A 20,600-nucleotide genomic window follows, 5' to 3' on the forward strand; every position below is an offset into this window, starting at 1 on the left:
GGCTGCAGAGAATTTATTTTTTCATATATTTGCATAAACTTTGGTCGAGTGTGTGAGTCGTGGTAAGTCGTATAAGTTGTAAGTCAGGGGCAGTCTATGTACGTAGATAATTATTGTGTCACAGAGGCCGGAAATCTCATCCATCATACAGCTATTTCATCTGTAGTCTCCACTGGTGGCTTTTAAAAATGAGTCCAGCGAATATATGATTTTCTCATGAATTCATCATGTTTAAATATAGACTGGAGCTCAGGAATAACCTCAAGAGTTTGTCTTCAATTGTGATTAAAAAAAATCCCACTCCAAAGCGCTCATATGCAGCAGGCAATATGATCTGAATTTTGGCATCCTGCTACTTTTTTCTCTAAGGATTTTTGTCATTTTTTGATTTTTATATATTTGTATAATCAAAAGATTATAGTTTGGAGATACCAGCCTCCACATTAATTTTGCATTTTTCATTTTACATTCCTAAATTGCTAACAATTCTTTTCTTTGGGGCTTTCTAATGGATACAAATGTCTTGCAATATTTACTTCATATTTGTGACATTTGTGATTTGAGAATCACTCCATTTGTACACAGAAAATAATACGTAAATGTGTCGGTTAATGATCACAGCTCGTCAAAACAAATACCATGGTGGTTAGAGGCTCAAACTCACAACCTGAAGGATGCCTTGAAGGAATCTGCACTTGTATCATCAGGAAGGCATTTGATCTGAATTATACAGTAAAATTACCTGCAGCAAGTGAAGTTGCAGGTTGCCTTCAATGTACGTGTCAGCTGAGAGAAAAGAGAGACCCTGAACTGGATAAGCAGGGCTGGAAACGAAGAGAGGAGTGGAGCCTGATGTGCCTGAATGGATCTGAATGGGTCTGCCCTTGTTACCGGACGAGTAGTTCTGTTTACACAGTGTTCAGGAAACAGGAAAGCTTTTAGTGTTTGCTAGAGCATGCAGAGATGGCAGTGAATGCATCCTTGGGTCACTGGTCTCCTCCGCTTCGCCCTGCCAGGCTACAGGCTTTTATGATGCTCATGGGAGTTTTACTTGCACAAAAAGTTGTGAGGGCAGAAAGAAAAATGATTGGTTCAGGGAGTTAACCAATCAGATTGTAGAGGAGGTGGGTCCAAGCAACTAGAGGAAGGGGGGGACCATGACATCGGATTTGTTGGTCCCGCCTCCTCTAGTTCCTTGGACCCAACCCCTCTACAATCTGATTGGTTATCACTCTGGACCAGTGTTTTTTTGTGTAAGTAAAACTCCCATTAGCTTGTCTGAGACCCATCGCAGCCATTCAACTGTTCAGGAAGGAGCCAGTGAAAGTGTTTCAGCTGGCGAAAGGCAGCTGCTCTGGGAGGGGCCCCATCAGTCTTTAAGCCCCTCATTCTTAATTAGAAGTCTAATGTTCTGACAGAGAGTTAAACAGGGTGCAGTACTTCATTACTGAAAGGAACATTTGGCATTAAAATCATTTGTGGGTTGAGAAATAGGTCGGTTTTTGAGTGGGTATGTGACACAAAATTCTGGGACTCTCTGTTGCTTCTCTGCTTTTGTGTTTGTGGGGGTGGTGGTCAGAGCAGGGTCAGTCATACAAACAACTTTCCTTGGCTCTGGATGATGTCATAGCCTAGTCTATGGTCAAGCCGGAACACAAAGGGGAGTGATAGGGTATGACGGTAAACACAAATAATAAATGGATTGCGGAGATATGCAGTTATCTAGAGGCAGTAGACAGACACAAAAGACAAACACAAAACACTAAACGGGAAAATACAAAACGTGGGTATCGTGGTTGAATGTGAGCTTGCATGTATGTATGGACAGAAAATGAAAAGGAAGTAATTTCCTTAAACAACAGACTCTTTACGCAGCAACATTCTAAATGTGGAACTTCACCAAGAATAACAACAACAACTACAAACAACAACTGAAAACAGAAACCAGCCATTGCATCAATCACAAATGGAGCTCGGATGTCGCTCATCGGTGACACATCAATCTTACTCTTTAGCCAGGATGAAATTGGACTTGTTTCCTTGGGTGATGTTACATTCTGGACACGCAAGCCCCCGTAGAGAAGATATAATCAGAATTAATACAACTGAATGTTATAACAATGGTCAGAACATCTAACTCTCCTCCCCGCGTTTCTCATTTGTGCATCGCTTGCAGATGTAGCTATTGGAGAGTCCTGTGTTTCACTGTCAGGCTGAGACGACCATTTCCATAATAATGCCACGATAAACTAACAGTAGATTGAAAGCCTTTTCTCTCCTTACAAAGAAAAAGGGCGACTTTTCCCTCAGTCAGTTGGCCATAGTCATCATAACCAGCTTCTTAGTAACCAGACTCTTTCCCAACAGAACTAACCTTGAAAAAACTGGCTCTCATGTCAGAAATGCCTGCCGTTGGGATATGAGAGACTTCAGGCTGATCAAAATCGGACTCTTCCTTACATCCTCGGTTTCTTGTGAGGGGTGTGTTAATGGTCGTGCGTGAAACTGGCGCTCGGTAAGACGTCTTTGTGTTCTTTGTTACGGGGGTGCCAGGTAAACATGTCGACACACTTTAATCAGGCTCCAAGACGACACGGTCTCTCTTAATATGCCAGCTTCAATTTCTGTTTTAAAGTAACACTGAAATGAATAATAAAGATAGCAGCAATAACAACATGCTTTATAGTGATTAACATGACACAATACAAAGACTCTTTTGTTTGCTTATAAAGCTCTTAATACGGCGATGGGTTGGCGTCCCATTTTGGGTTAATCCACACCTTGGGCCTGTAGCTTCCGGGGCAAACACCAGACCCCCGTAACTCTGCATAGGACAAGCATGGATGGATGGTTGGATGGATGGATGGATGGGCGGGCTCTTAATAGTCTGTACCCATTCAAATCCGTGATCTTTTAATCCCTTAGTCAGCCAACAGGACCCTCAGGTCTTGTGATCATGGTCTTCTTGATGTCCCCGGGGCGTGTACCCAGGGCTGACAGCTTCCACGATTGTTTCCCCAGTGCTTTGGAACCGCCTCTCCGTGGACATTAGGTCAGCTGGCAGTGTGAGCCCCTTTTAATGGTGCCTGAAAATGGGTTTTATAGACAAGTCATTTATTGATGTCTGATTCTTTGTTTTATTACGCGTGAATCAGATTGTGACATCTGTTCTTGAGACTATATAAATAAACTGCTTCCTTGCAGTATTGATGTCATTTGATTATAGACAAACCTTTTAAAATATCATTTGGGGAGTGTTAAAGTCCATGGCTTCAGCTGGTATACTGCATGCATGGGATTCCTCTAATGACACTGCTTGTGTCATTGTGAGATCTGAATCTCTGTAAATCTTGAATTATATCGAGTCAGAACAGGAGTTGGGCTGGTTTCCTTTAGGGCTTTTCATTGACTTTTGTTTTTCCTGTGATTATTTGTCCTGTGAAGCCCGCAAGCAGCACCCTGGTGAAACCACAAAGGTATATTACTGAATATGTCTAGCATTATTTTAGCAACAATTAAAATAATACGTGTTCAATTCTGCACTGTTTTGCATCAGCAGTGAAAATATTTTTTGTTTGTTTATGGCTTAATTAATAAACCAAGGCAGTCTTTTGGGGTGCCAACATTGTCTCTGTAACGGCTGGGCTAATTTGGCAGATGCTCTTTGTATTTGTAAGTACATACAGAATCGCGCTTTGATGAAAAACTTTTATGCTTCTCTGCATGGTTCACAGCCTCGATTGTGTTGTTTCCGTCAGAAGTCTGCCTTTGAATCATCTGAGCTTACGAACAACTGGAATAAAAGGCGGGTGCTTCAACCAAAGCACGTCGTCAAAGTGTTTGAAAACGAGCGTAGCGTTTCTGAGCAGCCTTTAAAAGCTCCATCTGTAATTTTTTAATCTTCCAGAGTTAAACAAAATAATGCGCACAAGTCTGCTCCTGTAGCTCAACAAGTAGAGTGTTGGGGTCATGGGTTTGAAAGCCAAGAGATCAAACCCACCTCTCCTGTGTCTTGCTTTAGAGAAAGATGGAACATAAGTAGGTCTAAAGCAGGTTTTTCTGTGTTCATTCCTTCTTTTGACATGGCAACATGTGATGTCATCACAGGCAGCGCGGAACACATTACCTCAAAAGATGTTGGAAACGTGAGTCAGTTAAGCTTCATTTATTATGCTATGTTTTTGCAAAAAAAAATAAAAAATCATCACATTAAAGGTGAATCAAAAACAAAATTTCCCAATAAGGGATAAATGAGATATTATTTTCTGACCCTTTGAGCCATTTCAAGATCCATTTATACAAGATCCTTAAAAGAAGACCTGACCCCATGACCTGCTTTCACACCAGAAACAATTTGCTCGTTTGCTGGTTTGTGAGCTTGTCTCATATTATGATATCTTGAAAATTACCAAATATGACCATAATTCAAGTATAACTCAATGGTGCCTTGTTGCATCTTTTATGTGGTGTAATGAGCTATTTAAATGCATGGAAATTAAATTATATTCAGTCTTGCCCATTTATGAATGCCTTTCAGTAGGAATAGTCACTGCTGGCTCTATGTTTGTGGTACCCTGCTGAATTGATTTTAAATGGATCCATTCATCCAGGTGTATTATAATTAGGCAGTGCATTAAATCCTGTATTATATTCCATGTTGCTCTTGGAAGTATTTTGATGTTAGTTCTGGTGAGAGTGTAAGGGCTTCGATAAACTTATGAGCAAACATCAGATTACATGTTTTGAGATTCTGCCAAACGTCCCCACTTCTGTTGATGAATTGCATGTTGAATTTACAAGTGTGGCATGTACAATTTGTCCAGATAAGGCACGATACGGATTATCTTCATTATAATCTTTTCTCGGAGTATTAGTAAGAGGTACTTAAGGGTGGCATGACATGTGAAAGTAAAGGTGGTTATTGGAGAATTATAGCAATATTAAGGTGCCCAGGAAACACAGATGAAGCTAAAGGGCATCAGCTCACTCACCTTCCATAAGCCATGAAGGATCCATCAACATTATGTGATCATGACTTGGAAGGTGTAACAGGAGAAAACCGACATCTCGACACCTTTCTGCAAGACTCACCTAGGTGAGCACTAACTGGGCAATGGGGTTTTTTTCCATCAGAATGAAAGAGTTAAAAATACAATTTTCGATAAAAAGAAACTTGATACTACGCACAGCATCAGTGAAGTTCTGCTGCAAAATATTTAAGGATCGTCAGATTAAGTTTTTTGTGACGCTTTGATGGCGAAATGTACTGCAACATACTGCTGTTTTGCTGCAGGACTGTTTTTCCAAGAAAAAAAATGTTGACAGTCAATATCTTGTTCTGTCCAATATCTTTTTATATTCAAGTTCTCGGGTTTTTCTTGTCAAAACTCCCCTGAACTCTGAACATTGTTAGCACTGGCTGAATCCCCCCACCATTGCTGCCCCCAAGTACTTATTATTTTATCCAGCTCCCTTTATTGCTGTCACTTTTCAGCTTGTCCCAAAGATAAAACATTATTTCAGGAGACGTTCTTCAGCATTCCTGCACAGATGCTTTCTTCTGACAATAATCCCCTTGAAATATTTGATAGAGAAGCCGGAATTGCAGCTGGTACTTGTGTATGAGGCATTTCCCTTGTTTATTTGACTGTATAGTGGGTATTTAACTCTTACTCGCTCCTACAATAATTTTGTTATTATGAGAAGTCAACTGACATCTGTCTTTGGGGTCAAGTTGCTGTGGATGTGTTACCTCTGAGTGGCACCAGTTCCTGGGCCTTTGCCCGAGGTGTGCTCACCCTGACTGGCACCAGTTCCTGGGCCTTTGCCCGAGGTGTGCTCACCCTGACTGGCACCAGTTCCTGGGCCTTTGCCCGAGGTATGCTCACCCAGACTCCCTAGCCCTGCTCTGCTAGATTTGCCTGTCTGCCTCTGCTCCATGAGGTATTCTAGCTTTGACAGGCTAACTGTGCTGGATCTACTCTGCTTCATCCGTTATCTGCTCCAACCGTGTTCCACCAGGTAAGCTAACGCTGCTCCATTTGCTCTTCCCGTCTCGGCCTGGCCTGCGTGCCCCTGATCGGTCGACCGTGGTGCTGTGTCCTCCCCGTAGGTGGTGAGCTTCGCCAGCCTGAGGTACGACCGTTCCTACGACTGGATGGTGCTGTGTGTGCTCTGGTGCTCCATCGCCCAGTCAGCCCTCCTCCCCATGTTCCTGTGGGCCTGTGACCGCTACCGGGCTGACGCCAAGACCGTGTGGGAGAAGTGTGTGGCAGTCATGTCCAGTGATGACGTTGATGAAGGTAGGCGGCACTGCGGAGAGACCTGGTCAACATCCAGACAGAGGAATGTTCTGGGTGTGGTTTGGGTGGGGGGGGGTGGATGTCTTTCATGTAAGTTTCAAAAAAGACACGAAATCGATGTCAAACATACAGCATAATGTGTGTCGATCCAAGCAAAGATGCACATATTCCAAATAGTTAAATTGTACATTTAAGTATTATTTTGTCAGGTAAAATATGTTGTTAAAAATGTTTGAACACATGAATTCATAGACATCCATGATTTTTCCGTCTAGAAACCTTCGATTTTTATTGTCTAGATGATTAATCCTGTCACTGCTCCTTCAATGAAATTCTTTCTTGTGTTTTATGGTTCTAATTGTTGTGTATTTCTCTGTGAGTTCTCAGCCAATAATACATGGTTCTACTCTGTTCTTTTAAGACTAAGATGTTCCATATCTAACGGAGCTTACCACACTTGAGTAGCCTACTTAGGGTCCGTTAACTAGCTATGATAAACATAGAAATGGTCAGATTATCATGTGACTACGTTTTTGGGGCACAGGGGCAGGATGATAGTAGAAGTATCATAAATAAAATGCTTTACTTTCATTTTATAAAAGGAATTCAAAATACTACTGGCTTCCTATTTGGGGGTTAGGGGTTTTTATCCATTGTGTAGTTTAGCGTTTTCAAGCGTTTCACAGTAGCGGTCATGTGTACTATGAGGACCATACAGTATATTATGTTTAATTACAGTTAAACTTCAACATGATACATATCATTTAGGTTAGCATGTGAAATTTAGAAATATTGATCATTATCTCTTAATTCTGTTAATGTAGTGTCTGACCTCAGTCGGGAATTTTCTGTCTGTGGGAGGGAAGAGTTTAGCTTATTTTAAATGCAAAAATCCCACCAGAATGGAGGCTCCTAACTTTATGTCCCATGTTCATCTGACCAGTTCAGCTTATACCCCTGTCTCCTTAATGCTGCACCTGTCATTCAGTACAAATTTCTGTTTGTAATTCGAGTGTTTAGAGTGACAATAACAAAGTGAATCTGACACAGAACTTAAAGGTTTACTGAGCATTAACTGCTTAAAGAGCTGTGCATAGTTATTCTTTAAAATGATCAAGACCTGAATTACTGCTCAGTAAATTGAATTGTCTTTTTCTGTAGTTACCAGTTCTCTGCTTTTTTCAGAGGGGTTGTCTTGTATTTCACAGCTCAGGTGTATGTTTGAGGGTCATCTTCTTCCCCAAAACTCTCTTGCATGCCAAACTGCCTGCACAGGTGACTTCATCTTCCATCCAACAAATGCCCCTCATTTGTCTCAAGATCAGCATTTTACACAGTACTGCAACTGAATCCTGGAAATGTAACGGATTGCTTATTTTCTCTGATGGATCTTGCCTGACACAATGCTTCTAAAGAGCCTTTGTTCTGTTTGTCTATGTGGCCTTAATTTGACCCAGAAATTCTGATCAAGGTGACTCACACTTCCAGCTCTGTGCTGGGTTGAATTTCAGAAGAAAACTGTTCGGTGCTTTTTTCAGATGACGTCAAAAGTCATGAATTCATGGGTCAGTCAGTCTGTTAGAGGACCTGGGGGGGGGTTATTCTGAGAGGGATTTATGCCTCAGCATGGTAGTGCTCTTTAATGTAAACTGTAACACGCTCTAAAAAAGAACAGAAAAAGAAAGCCATTGAATTTTGTTTCTCTTATCTATACGTCTGTCTGTCTGTTTGTCTGTGTATATGGGCACGTCTCTTTTTAATCCTGATATATATGCTTTTCTGCATTTGCAGAAAACGGCCAGGATGGAAGAATTCATCCGGACTTAATATATGACAGACCATATGACTATAGCCCCACTGCCGATATCATGACGGTAGACCATATTGCCAAGTATGAATTCTCAACTTTAGAAAGAGGTTATCCATTGCGAGAACCACAGGAAGATAAAATGCAGTATTTGCAGGTATTCTTCCATTTTTAATTTTGCAACTGATCCTTTGATATTTCCGGTCATTCGTATAATTTGTATTTCTTTACAATATTGTGCATGTAGAAGTGGTCTCTCTCTATATATATATATATATGAACCAATATACCAAATACAAGTGCAAGAAATATTTCACACCTGAATATATCCAACTGTATTATTGGAAACAGTGTAAGGCATCTTCTTCCTGCAAGTGTTTTGTAATCGTGACTAAAAGCAGCTTCTTAAATATTGAACTTGGAAGTGTGGTTTTAATTCTTTTGACAAAGTTATGAATCTGTCATTCTAAAACTGAACTGTGTTAAGTGACTGCATCAGCAACAAGGATATTACATTTTGTCGAATAGGCAGCAGTATGACCCAGTAAATCTTAAACATATCATATTCTGCCAAAATGTCTACTGAGCTTTTCAGAGTAAAAATTCTAGGTGAAATAATGTAATTTTGCTTCCAGCATTTAAGCCAGGCAGCCGTAGAGCTGTGAAATGCTCATCTTTGACCCCTTAATCCAGGAAAAAAAAATCTCCCAGCATGCAGTCTTCAAGGGCCGCCTACGTCTACCATTTAACCTCCCTACAAACCCATCATCCTATAGAGGGTTTGTGTGCCTGAGTTAAACGGTTAAGAAATCAGTACATTAAGGTCTGTCGGGAATGAGTCTTTCAGATCTGTGACAAAGGAGATGCAGAAGGAACGCAGCCCTTGAAGTCTGAATGTGTGCACCTCACCCCTATAAACAAACCAGTCACTTACCTCATGAGACACCAGTCATACCAGTAAATCCTTTAAGATGGTCACCACATTCCCATCATTTACCATTTTTTTTTTTGCAAAATATGCCCTAAACAAAACCTCCAATTGCATAAAAATCTGGGAAGAGACAGGCATCCTGTGCAACAAGGCATTTCAGTGATACATCTTAGCTCGCTCGCAAAGTTTTTGTGACAGCATTTTTTCCAATAAGCTGGCATAATGTTGCATGTGTGTTTAACAAGCGGGGTTACCTTGAATACATTTTGCCTGAAAATAAAAAGAAATGGAAATAACCAGACTTATTGAGAAAACTGATAGAAACAGAGATGAATACAGTAGCTATCCTTCCACTGCCTGTCACGTCACTCTTCCTCCTTTCATCCCCTGCTATCTTACATTCCTCATCTCACCGCATGCCGTCTCACCTTTCTTCTCAGCCTTTCATGAACTCCAGTGGGCATTTGACGCCCTTTTATTGTCCATGCATCCACTCAGTCTCCAAACCACTGCCCTGTTCAGGACTACCTGGGAGCCAGGAGCCTGTCCCATGGGCACAGAGCTGAGATACACCCTGGGTGGGTTTTTTGGATCGAATAATAATGAAATAATGGATAATTCTGCACATTCAGCAATACATGGAATATAGTGCTAATAAAATGTTATGGTTCTTGTACCACATCATTCTTGAATCCTCAAATCTGTCTGGTCAGAAACAGGTGGAAAGTTCAGGTCCAGAAAGTGAAAATCCAGACCAAGATTTTGTTTCAACCAACCAGCTGAACATAAAGAGTCACAGTCACAGCGTACTCAAGTGGTTGGCTGAAACAAAATCTTGGTCTGGATTTTCACTTTCTAGGCATGAACGTTCCACCTCTGGTCAGAATATAATTTTCTATAAGATGACACGCACTGCCAGACCATCGAATCACTGTAGTAAATCAATGTGCTGCTAAAAACTTTAATTCTAAGTAACGTTATTTAAAATTCCAGATCTATAACACAATTTAACATTAAGGGGAATTTTAAAAACAAATAAATTGCCACAAAGAACAAATGCGGAATGGGGTGGACAAAGAACAACGCTGCGTTGGTTCTTTGCCTCCACAGCCGCGTGTCATGCATTAACCCATACATTCAGCCATCCCCAATGCTTTTCACAAACCATTTGTTGCATTAGTACAAACTGTCCCAAAGGCTTAGATATTGTATAATAAATTGCACTTGGCACACATATTTGACCTTGAGCCAAAGCTCAATTTTTCATTTGGGTTAATGCCGAATTAATCTTTTATTGGGGCAGTAAACACCCATTCCACTGTATGCCAGCATCGTTTGCAACACCGGTGTTCTGCTGCCATCTGCTGGCCACATTTCATGTCTGCAGCTACTGTATCTTCCGCAGTTGTTAAACTGGGCCGCCTATCAGACTTTTAAAAGCAGCATCTCCTTGTGCACACTGGAGAACACGCTAGTTTTTTAACTGTAAAACGTTACGGTGTGTATCCCTTGCATAGACATCAGGCCAGTGTGGATTGTGAGTATCATTTTGTTGTATTGAATTTACTCATGAAATTGAGCTTACTGTCGTAATTTAGTATCGAGGTACTTTTAGATACCAACACTATAAATGCATAAAGACTATCATTTTAAATGAATTGTTACATTTCTCCATTAGTTAGAGCTTTATTAAGATTATATGACCTGCGTCCTTTGCATTTTATTTTGTGTCTTTGATCCCCCAAACATTCCGAGGCAAAGTTGTAATCCCGCCGTCGTGATCCCGTGCGCGTGACGCGTGTCACCTGTGTGTCGTGGCAGGTGCCCCCTACCAGAAGATACTCCCACGACGAGTCCGACATGTGGACCGCGGGACTGATCCCGTCCTACCTGCATCGCTGGGGCTCCACGGAGGACATGGCGGGGATCCCCCACAACGGCTCGCCGCGCCGCGACCGCCGGAGGAGCAGCCTGGCCTCCTGGCATGAGGGGAGCCTCCCCCGCCACAAGAGGCGGCGGTCCAACGACGGAACGCACTCACTGCCGCGCCCGCCACCGCCGCCGCGGCCGGCCGACTGCGCCGAGGAGGACCTACGCTGCTTCAGTCGGGATGAGGTGATCAGCTTCATCGATGAGACGCCGCTGCCCAGTCCCGTGCGCAGCCCACGCCGACCTTCCGCAGTTTCCCTCGTGCCCGAGGCGGCCGAGCACCGCATCGTGCTGCTGCCGCACTTCCCGCTCACCGACTTCGAGCGCGAGCCACACGCCCTGCGCCGGCTCAACGACAGGGCGGCGCTAGAGAGGCTCAGAGGTTCACCCGGGCCGGGCAGGAATGGGGGGCAGGGAGTGGGGGATGTCTCCGGGAAAGGCTGTCACGAGAAGCCGAGGGACGGGAAGAGCGCGCCGGGCTCTGCGCCCCCGAGCCCAGCCTCGCGGACCGGGGAACACGCGCTCCAGGGATTCAGGACAGGCCCGTGTGGAAGCGACAACTGGACGGATCAAAAACTCCTGCCTGGAGCCGAGGGCAAACGAAACACGAATAATTTTATAAGCTCCGCTGCAGTGTCCTCTGGAAATATGGCATTTCAGCCAGATTCTATAGGATCTTCTTCATAGGTCTATTATTATTATTATTATTATTATTATTATTATTATTACCACCCATTCATTAATAACTGCCGCCGTTTTATTGGTTTCTTCTTCTACATGTTGAATGTTTATTGCTTTAGTATGATGATCACATGGGAAGGTGATGGAAGATGAGAGGCTTTTAGGGATCAGATCTGTGACGCAGCCACAATACTGTCACCAATAGGCACACTCAGCTGGGACTAATATTCATACTACTGACCCATTTGCATTAAACAGCAGGGGGTTGCAAAGGCTCAGAAGCAGTGATAAAAGCCTGTGTGATGCTTGGAAAAACACGAATTGTATATAAAAGTCCCCCCATTGTAATTGAGTGCAAAATGTCTTTTATGAGAGTTTTATGTTTTTGCTCCCGCTTCAGATACGACTTTGAAATTGAAACTGACCGGTTTGCCTGCATTCCTTTCTGGATTTGCTGAACAAAGATGTGCATGAGAGGTTTCTGTGTACTTCTTTAGTACTTCAGTATCTATGAGCACATGTCAGCACGTACCTTACGACTGTCCTCCATTGCTTTGTTTCCCTTTCTGGAAATTTCTTATGAAAAGTGACCAGTGCAGCTGTTGGGAGGAGTACGTCCTGGATGCCATGCCAGTCTATGCACACAAATGGAATATCAGACACAGCAGTAATATGGGAGATATCCAGAGTCCACAAAGAAAGAGTGACACTTGTATGTACTTTCCATACCCCTGGAATAGTGCAGTGTGCAGTCAATAACCAACTGAATACATGTCAATATGAATTATAGTAAAAACAGGAAAATCTTGTTTTGTAATGACTGTATGGATGCATCTGTATTCTCAGGATTTACGGGGAATAATTTTTTATTTGGGCTTATTTAAGTTCAGAGACACAAGAAACTTATTAAATGCAATAATCTGAGGTTATGATATATAGGTTATTATATTCTTAGGTTTTACAGAAAAATAGTTTTTTAAGTTTCTAAGATGATTTACACAGCTTGCAGCACTTTTTAATGCTAATTAGTTTATTGGCAGCTAATCACACACCCCGATATTTGATGAAATCCCAGTGGACACAGAAACTGGATCTCATCTCACTATGTTGATTAGAAAATGAAAGGTCAACCTTTTTAGCATTTATACCACTTTATTTAAAGTTTCTATTGTCGATTGTACAGTCACCTGCGGCCGCTTGCTGAGGCCTCACCGGCCCATTCACACAAAAGGGCCTTGACACTATTTTAATCATTAAACTCTTTCATCCTTTGCTCAAAACTTTTGCCCTTTACATTACAGTTATAGTCGTCTTCTGACATTTTAATGGCTGGTGTTGCATCAGTTACATGGGCAAAATAGTTTCTGTTTTGAAATTTAGAAGAGACATTTTAATATAGTAAAGCACACGCTTCTGGGACTTTTACTAACACAGAAATGTTCTGAGGGCAGAAGGAAAAATGATTGTTTCAGAGAGATAATCACTCAGATTGTAGAGGAGGTGGGTCCAAGTAACTAGAGGAGGTGGGATCACGACATCTGATTGGTTGATCCTGCCTCCTCTAGTTGCTTGCGCCCAACTCCTTTACAATCTAATTGGTTATCTCTCTGAACCAATCATTTTTCCTTCCGCCCTCAGAACATTTTTGTGTTAGTGAAACTCCCATGAGCGAAACACACACATATCTTGGGAGGACACTGCCTCAACTGCAACCAGGAAAATACAAATAAAAGTATATTTACTGCTACCTACTGCCTAGGTTGTCCTTTACCTCCAGATTTGAAGGTGGGGGAGGTTAGTTTTTTGTACGTTTAAAAAAAAAAAAATCATATACAAAGGCAATAGTCACTGGGCTGGTTCTGATTTCATTGGGTTCCCTTCAACATCTATACACAAATATGCATGCACACATATTGGACTGGATTTCTCTCAGTATGTTCCAGAAAAAAAAATCATACAGTCATTGAAATGCAACTTGTAACACATACCTACTGGACTCTGAGCGGATCTCAATTTTCAATGATATTTTTCACACCTATATTAGTAAAAAAAAAAATCACAAAAAATTACAAACCTTTGTTAATTTCTTCTGAAAATTAATTTCTCGTATATATGTATGTACATACCCTCTTCTGTTTAAAGCGAATGACTGTCAAACTAATGAAATGTTTGGTGTTTATGTTGTACAACTGATGATTATGTTTCAAAAGGACAAATAAACTGAAGTTAAACTGAAATGGAAAACACCATTACTATTGATCTGAAATTGCCCTTTTGTTTTTCACATTCTACATTCTTAGAGGATTTTGGTTGGTTTTCTTCAGAAATGGGAATCCAGATTGACATAGATATAAACTAAAATAGATCTGCAATGTTTGTTGATGCCTCGGTGTTCCGCACTTTGGGAGGTTTAAGTCCCTAAATTCCCAGTCAGACCACAAGCCAACATTCACACTATGGTATGTATTGAAGATCTTCTTGCTATTTGAAGCATAATAATCGATGATATTACATTTCATGCCTGTGGTTCTAAAGGAGAGAAAATCTAGAGATTGTCTCAGAACATCGATACTAGGTGGTATTTAGTAATCGGTGTTAATTTCTTCAAGTATTCATGGGCAGTTATGTGAATCAGAACCCAACAACAGGAGAGTGTCATCAGCAAAGTGAAAACACTAATGTAACTAATTCATATAAGTGAAAATGAACCAGGTGGCACAGTAGTCAGCATTGTTGCCTCACCTCTGGGACCTGGGTTCGAGCCTCTTTCCAGGGTTCCGTGTGTGGAGTTTGCATGTTCTCCTCATGTCATTATGGGGTTTCCTCTGGGTGCTTCGGTCCAAAAACATGCTGAGGCTCATTGGAGCTACCAAATTGTCCATAGGTGTGAGTGACTTGTGTGTGAGTGTGCCCTACGATAGGTTGGTGCCCCATTCTGGGCTGTTCCCTGCCTTGTGTCCATAGGCTCCAGACCCCCTGTGACCCTGAACAGGATAAGTGGGCAAAGAAAATGGATGGATGGAAAACAAGCCTGAGCTGAACCACTGGGACATTCAGCTCTCACAATTATGATCAGCTGGTAGGGAACCACAAACCAAACTCATGACGAAGTTCCATCTCTCCATTCTGCTTGGGTATATATAGAGCCTGAGAATTTTCTTTGATTCTTGAATGCTAGAAGGTCCAGAATGGAGAATAGAGAGGCCATGTTCCGTCACTGTATGGCACCTCAGTGTATAGCATTAGAACCCAACAAAACAATTGCTCGGTTGGGGGTTGTGGAACATTCTTAGAAGGAGGTGAGGAAGAGGTGGTGGGGGTGGGGGGGTAGTCAGCAGAATCTTCCCTTTTTCTCTGCTGCTTAGAGCATGTCAATCAAACAACCACAAGTATTAGAAAGCACTGCCATGCTAGACTGGATGAGGAAGTGTAGACGGTAAAGCAGAGCATGTCGCATGCAGAGCATATTGGTGTTAGACAGTCATCTGCAGCTGGCCGGTTCCCAGAAAGGTCTGGCTGTAGTGCTGGTGAGTGAAATACTTATTTCTTCCATAAAATGCCCATTTATATGAATGTGAGGAGTGTGCATTGATTACAGCAAGGCTGCCACAACCACCACACAACAAACCACCTCAGGGATGAGAGCCAAGGGCAGCCATGCAGCAGGTGACACCAATAACTGTGGGTGTTTTCCCAGTGGCTGGAGGGCCAATCCTGCCACCAACCCCCAAATTTTCCTGCAAGTTAGAAAATCTCCTTGCAGGGCTGAATGTAGATTAACATCATACCCAGGATAAAGCAATTATAGGTTAAGGGCCATGCTGAAGGGGCCACAGGAGTAAGATCACTCCTGGCATTCACGGGATTCAAGCCAACAACCTTCCAATTGCAGGTATCGATCTGTAGCCTCTGAGCTGTGAGAGAGAAAGGGAGAGAGAGAGAGAGAGAGAGAGAACCAAACCAATGTGTTGCCTCAATGAAAAGGTTTTCAGAGCAAAAGTGCTGAGTCATGACGGACATTAACTATTTATGTGTCCCGACAGGCTACAGAAGGCACTGGAGACAGAACTGAAACATGCATGGGTGGTGTGGTGTGCATCTTTCACCGAGGAGGTCTGAAAATGCCGCAGTCTGTGCAGTCGCCGGAGCAGCCTGCGGACAGTCACCAGTGCTCACCACGCCTTTTAGAGACCCCATGGGTGCATCTTTCTCCAGCATTTTTCCACATGTCTTTGTCCTGGCCTGCCTGCTCAAAATAAACACTAAATGTTAAAACCTTTCAATGAATAAATATTATTTTATTATTACAATTTTACCTATAAAGAGCCACAATATAAAGCCTGTTAAACCTGGTAATTATGCCTGATCATCAAATACACACCTGATTTATTAATCACAGAAATTCCGTAAGCCTTAACATATAATTAATACCAGAATATTGACATTACAGGACCAGACAAGACTTTGAGACTCTGAAACAGAATAATGACTGGATTTTTTACAATGCCTGAAATCCCTTTGGATTTTGGATCCCTTTCACTTTGGAAATATCTTAATTATAAACTTCATCACCTCACATTTCCTGGGTTGGAGGCTTGAATTACGCATATTATACACTGTAAAAAAGAGAAAGTTAAGACAACGTAAAATTCCAAGGCAACTTACTGCACTAGATTTTTGAGTTTTGAGGGTAACTCAAACTTTTTCAAAGTTTTTAAGAAACCCGCCTATTGTTATGCCGAGTAATTATTTTTCGTTCAGATAATTTATCTTTCATATCTATAAAAACTTCTAATCTTTAGTTTTACATACTAAGAATAACAACAAGAATTATTCCAACCTATTGTCTTTTCTTAAGATTTATCTTTCATATGTGTAAAGACTTTAAAATGTGAGTTTAGCATATTCACTCACTGCAGTGCCCAGGGGTACAGAAACAGTGTCCAAATATGTGCTGGTTGGGCTTGAACTGACAACCTTTGGGTCAGAGACACACAGGCTTAACCCACTGAGTTACATGCTGCCCCCACGGGACTAAGATGCTGCCTAAACTGTAATATGTTATAAAACTGTAAACAGTGTTTTTGTGTCAGCACCTTATTCAGCTTTGGTTACATATGCTTGAGCATGTGGCTCTGTGAGCTAAGCCTCTCTACTCGTGCATTAAAGATAACCAGCCCAGCCCAGCATTAGCACGTGTGGGGGCCATTGAGCAAGGCCTGTGACACCCCCCCAGCTCCCTATATAGGCACCACAACAGGCAGCTGCCCTTCACAGCCAAGTTTGCTGTCATTCCCCACAGAGATCCTCAAAATATGTCTGCTGTTATTTATTGCTATCATATTTCAAGTAAACATGTTAATTGACTGTTTTGTTATCTTCATTTATAATAGTTGGCACATATTTTACTGTTTTGAATTCTTAAGATGTTTAACTCAAATTTTAAAGTTTTTACGCTTATGAAAGATAAATCACCTGAACAAAAGTGAATATGCTGGCACAACTTTTGTTGTTTGTAATTCTTAGTATGTAAAACTAAAAATAAGAAGTTTTTATAGATATGAAAGATAGATTACCTGAATACTGAATAATTAGTTGTCACAACAATAGGTGGTTTTCTTCAAAAGTTAAAAGTTCAAGTCCTCAAAACTCAAAAATCCAGTGCAGTAATTTGCCTTGAAATTTTAGACTGTCTTAACGTGTTCTTTTTTACAGTGTATATATAGTTTTCTATCAAAAACACAGTTAGGCAAATCATTGTGTGAAAATTTTCCATTTATTATGTGTGTGTGTGTGTGTGTGTGTGTGTGTGTGTGATCTGATTTGCTCTCTTCCTGGAACAGGCTGCAGGCTGCATGTGCCGCCCTGCAGGAAATCAGCTTCTGCATGGGGTAGATGGATGAATGAGCTCTAACCTATACTCTAAAAGGAATAACAAAGAGTTCTGTAAGTACCTGAAAACCCCATCCCAGAGTATAAGCAGCACAAATTAGGTGCACATTGCATTGATTAATTACCGTCAACCTTCTGTTTGATGTTACGTGTGCTCATGTACAGAAAACTTGGCATTACTTTAATAGATAGATAGATAGATAGATAGATAGACAAATAAATACTCATCCCAAACAAAACTGTTTGTATCAATTTATTTCAAGTTTAGATTCACAAATACACAAACAGAGCAGTGCCATTTTTTAAAATAAGTATTTTATAAATAGTACACATGTAGGCTATATAACTACACAACCGAATAACATGTTTCAGCGACCTTTTAATTTCTTTTGAGGTGCCCCACCTATGTAAAAATGCTAGTACTTTTGTCTCCATATATTTGTCTGCCGTGATGGGGCGTGTTTACCACCACTAGAAAAAAATTACACGGTAATAAGGCAAATTAAAGAAGCAGCAAGCCGGATCTCACGCTGTTATTCGCGCAATTATACGCCGAGTTAGCGCCTCTTATGAAGCCCGCCTTTTTTCGGGACCACCCAACACACTAAAGACACATAAGTCGTTATATCAAAAAAGTGTTTTTTAGTTGGTTTATAAAAAATGATAGGCCCATATAAATATACATGAATTAGTATTTACATGTAAGACTAGGCCTATAAGCTACATTCGTTAGAATTTTAGTTTAAATTGTCACGCAGCATTTTTTGTATTTTATATAATATTAATCTTTTTTGTATGTCTATAGTATGTCTATACTTTTCACTGTAATATATTTATCTGTAAATAAACGCAAGCTTATCTTCCATCTGCTCCGTTTCAGAGCAGTTAATCTGACAATGCCGTTTTGGTATTGTGATATTACAGCGGGACTGTTTTGTCCGGAGAGCTTTTAAATTCTACTAAAGACGGGATTAGCCACTTAGCATTCGTTTAAAGCTCGTCTGGCTCTTAAGAGCGCTCGGATAGACACAGTGTAATGCAAATGCGATAGCCCTTCTTTTTCTGCTCAAACGACCCTTCACTGTGGGCAAAAATAAAGGTGGATGTTTGAAGAATATAAGGGGTTCATACAAGTCATGAGTGAAGGTGCGGTATAGACTACATGTGCTATTCAAATAAAAATATCTGGGGAAAAAAACTGTACGTCGGGAATAAGTTCCAGATGGGCAATACATTCAGTCAATGGCATAACTTTGGGTTGAGCATTGGGGGGGGGGGGTTATAGGTCTCCACCCATCTAAGGGGGTCCAGGGGGTTGCATTGGCTGATTTTGATTATTGGGGGGTTACAACCCTCTATCCCCCCATTACTTACGTCCAGGACTTCAGTACAGTTTGGTACTCTTGCTGAATGATTTAGCCTATATAAATAGATTACATCGATGGAGAAATGACAGGTGCAGTAAGCAAAAGGCCTGTCATGCGTTTAACGACTACATGATGACTAAACTCCATTATTGGTAAAATTGGAGGGGGGGTGTGGTTTCGGTTATAGGTCTCCACCCATCTAAGGGGGTCCAGGGGGTTGCATTGGCTGATTTTGATTATTGGGGGGTTTCAACCCTCTATCCCCCCATTACTTACGCCCATGACTTCAGTACAGTTTGGTACTCTTGCTGAATGATTTAGCCTATATAAATAGATTACATCGATGGAGAAATGACAGGTGCAGTAAGCAAAAGGCCTGTCATGCGTTTAACGACTACATGATGACTAAACTCCATTATTGGTAAAATTGGAGGGGGGGTGTGGTTTCGGTGACTTCCTGCATGCGAGGTGCCGCTCTCTCTAAAAGTTATCCGAGAGGCAGGTCAGGTTCTGTCTTAAAAATACGCACTTGGACATTATTATCCACTTTAAATAGCTATAAAACGTGTTCTATAACATTCAGACGCAATTACACGTATCTTGAATATTCATTTCTTAAATTGAAATGAGACTCGTGATATTTAACATTTTTGTAGAAAAATCATCAGCCTGCCCCACCCCAAAAAAAAAAAAAAAATATTTTGTTGTTTGGTTCCATCTTTCTATCGTCATAATGGTTGGTTTTACGGCTCCCTAAAGACAATTATGCGATTCGTTAACAAGTATTCGCTACATTAAACATTTACGACGCACGACCATCGCAAATATATCTCGTGTATTTTGCGCAGTATCAAAACAGATTTAGGCTACATGAAATGACGACTGAAGAGGAGCCATTTGCCTATTTTCAGCACTTCAGGACAGGATAGCAACCAGGTAGTTTTATTCAAAAATTCAGGCTAGATACAGAGTCTCAGCACATGGTTAACGCAATGTGGGTCATTTAGGATGTCGGTTTCATTGTGGGTTATTAATATTATTATTATTACTTCTACGTCTAAAAACTATTTGTCATTAGCAGCCTTTGATATATTAATCAACACTCATTTAAGTCTTAATGAACTTATTCGTCAAAGATCAAGTCGGTCAACGATATTTTATGTTTTTTACTACAGAATGTTACGATATATTTTATATAGCCTAGGTTACAATGGTAATTTAACAACATGCAGAAGTGGAAGAAATCATATCAATTACAGCAAACCTCGGTAATAGATAATCTTTTATTTAAATGCAGCATTCTACCAAGGGCGCCAAAAATCTTGTGAACAGACCATGGCGTGCTTTATACTACTCGGCCTTTCAGTAAGGCACCTGTTGTTGGAATTCCAGTATTTTATACGGATTTTCTCCGGGGCCTGATGTCCATTGTACAGCTTTACATGCTCCTGTATAACTTCTGTTTTTTTATAAAGTGAGGACATGTTCACGCACGTGCCTTTCTCATTGTCCCGCATTATGTGGCGAACTGTGTTAAGCGCCATGCTGGAGCCCTGCTTGTCTTCGGTTGATCTGGGATCCTTCCTTTCTATAGCTTCCGGCGGCACACGGCTGCTGTCCGCGGTGCTGGAATCCCGAACCGGAGCAGAAAGGCTTCTGGACAGACGGTCGAGGACGTTCAGGCGGAGCGT

General features: G+C 41.3%; 1 protein-coding gene across 1 annotated transcript in view; it reads left to right on the forward strand.

Moving 5' to 3' along the window:
- Window positions 1-13,118, forward strand: part of gpr153 (G protein-coupled receptor 153) — a 39,836-nt gene extending 26,718 nt beyond the window's left edge. Inside the window, exons 4-6 of the mRNA XM_023841560.2 lie at window positions 6,113-6,302; window positions 8,094-8,266; window positions 10,862-13,118. Coding sequence (XP_023697328.1) covers window positions 6,113-6,302; window positions 8,094-8,266; window positions 10,862-11,656 — 1,158 coding nt within the window. The 3' untranslated portion in view covers window positions 11,657-13,118. The remainder of the gene's footprint in view (window positions 1-6,112; window positions 6,303-8,093; window positions 8,267-10,861) is intronic.
- The last annotated feature ends 7,482 nt before the right edge of the window (window positions 13,119-20,600 follow it).

This window comes from Paramormyrops kingsleyae, chromosome 6 (genome assembly GCF_048594095.1).
Source record: "Paramormyrops kingsleyae isolate MSU_618 chromosome 6, PKINGS_0.4, whole genome shotgun sequence".
Classification (NCBI taxonomy): Eukaryota; Metazoa; Chordata; class Actinopteri; order Osteoglossiformes; family Mormyridae; genus Paramormyrops; species Paramormyrops kingsleyae.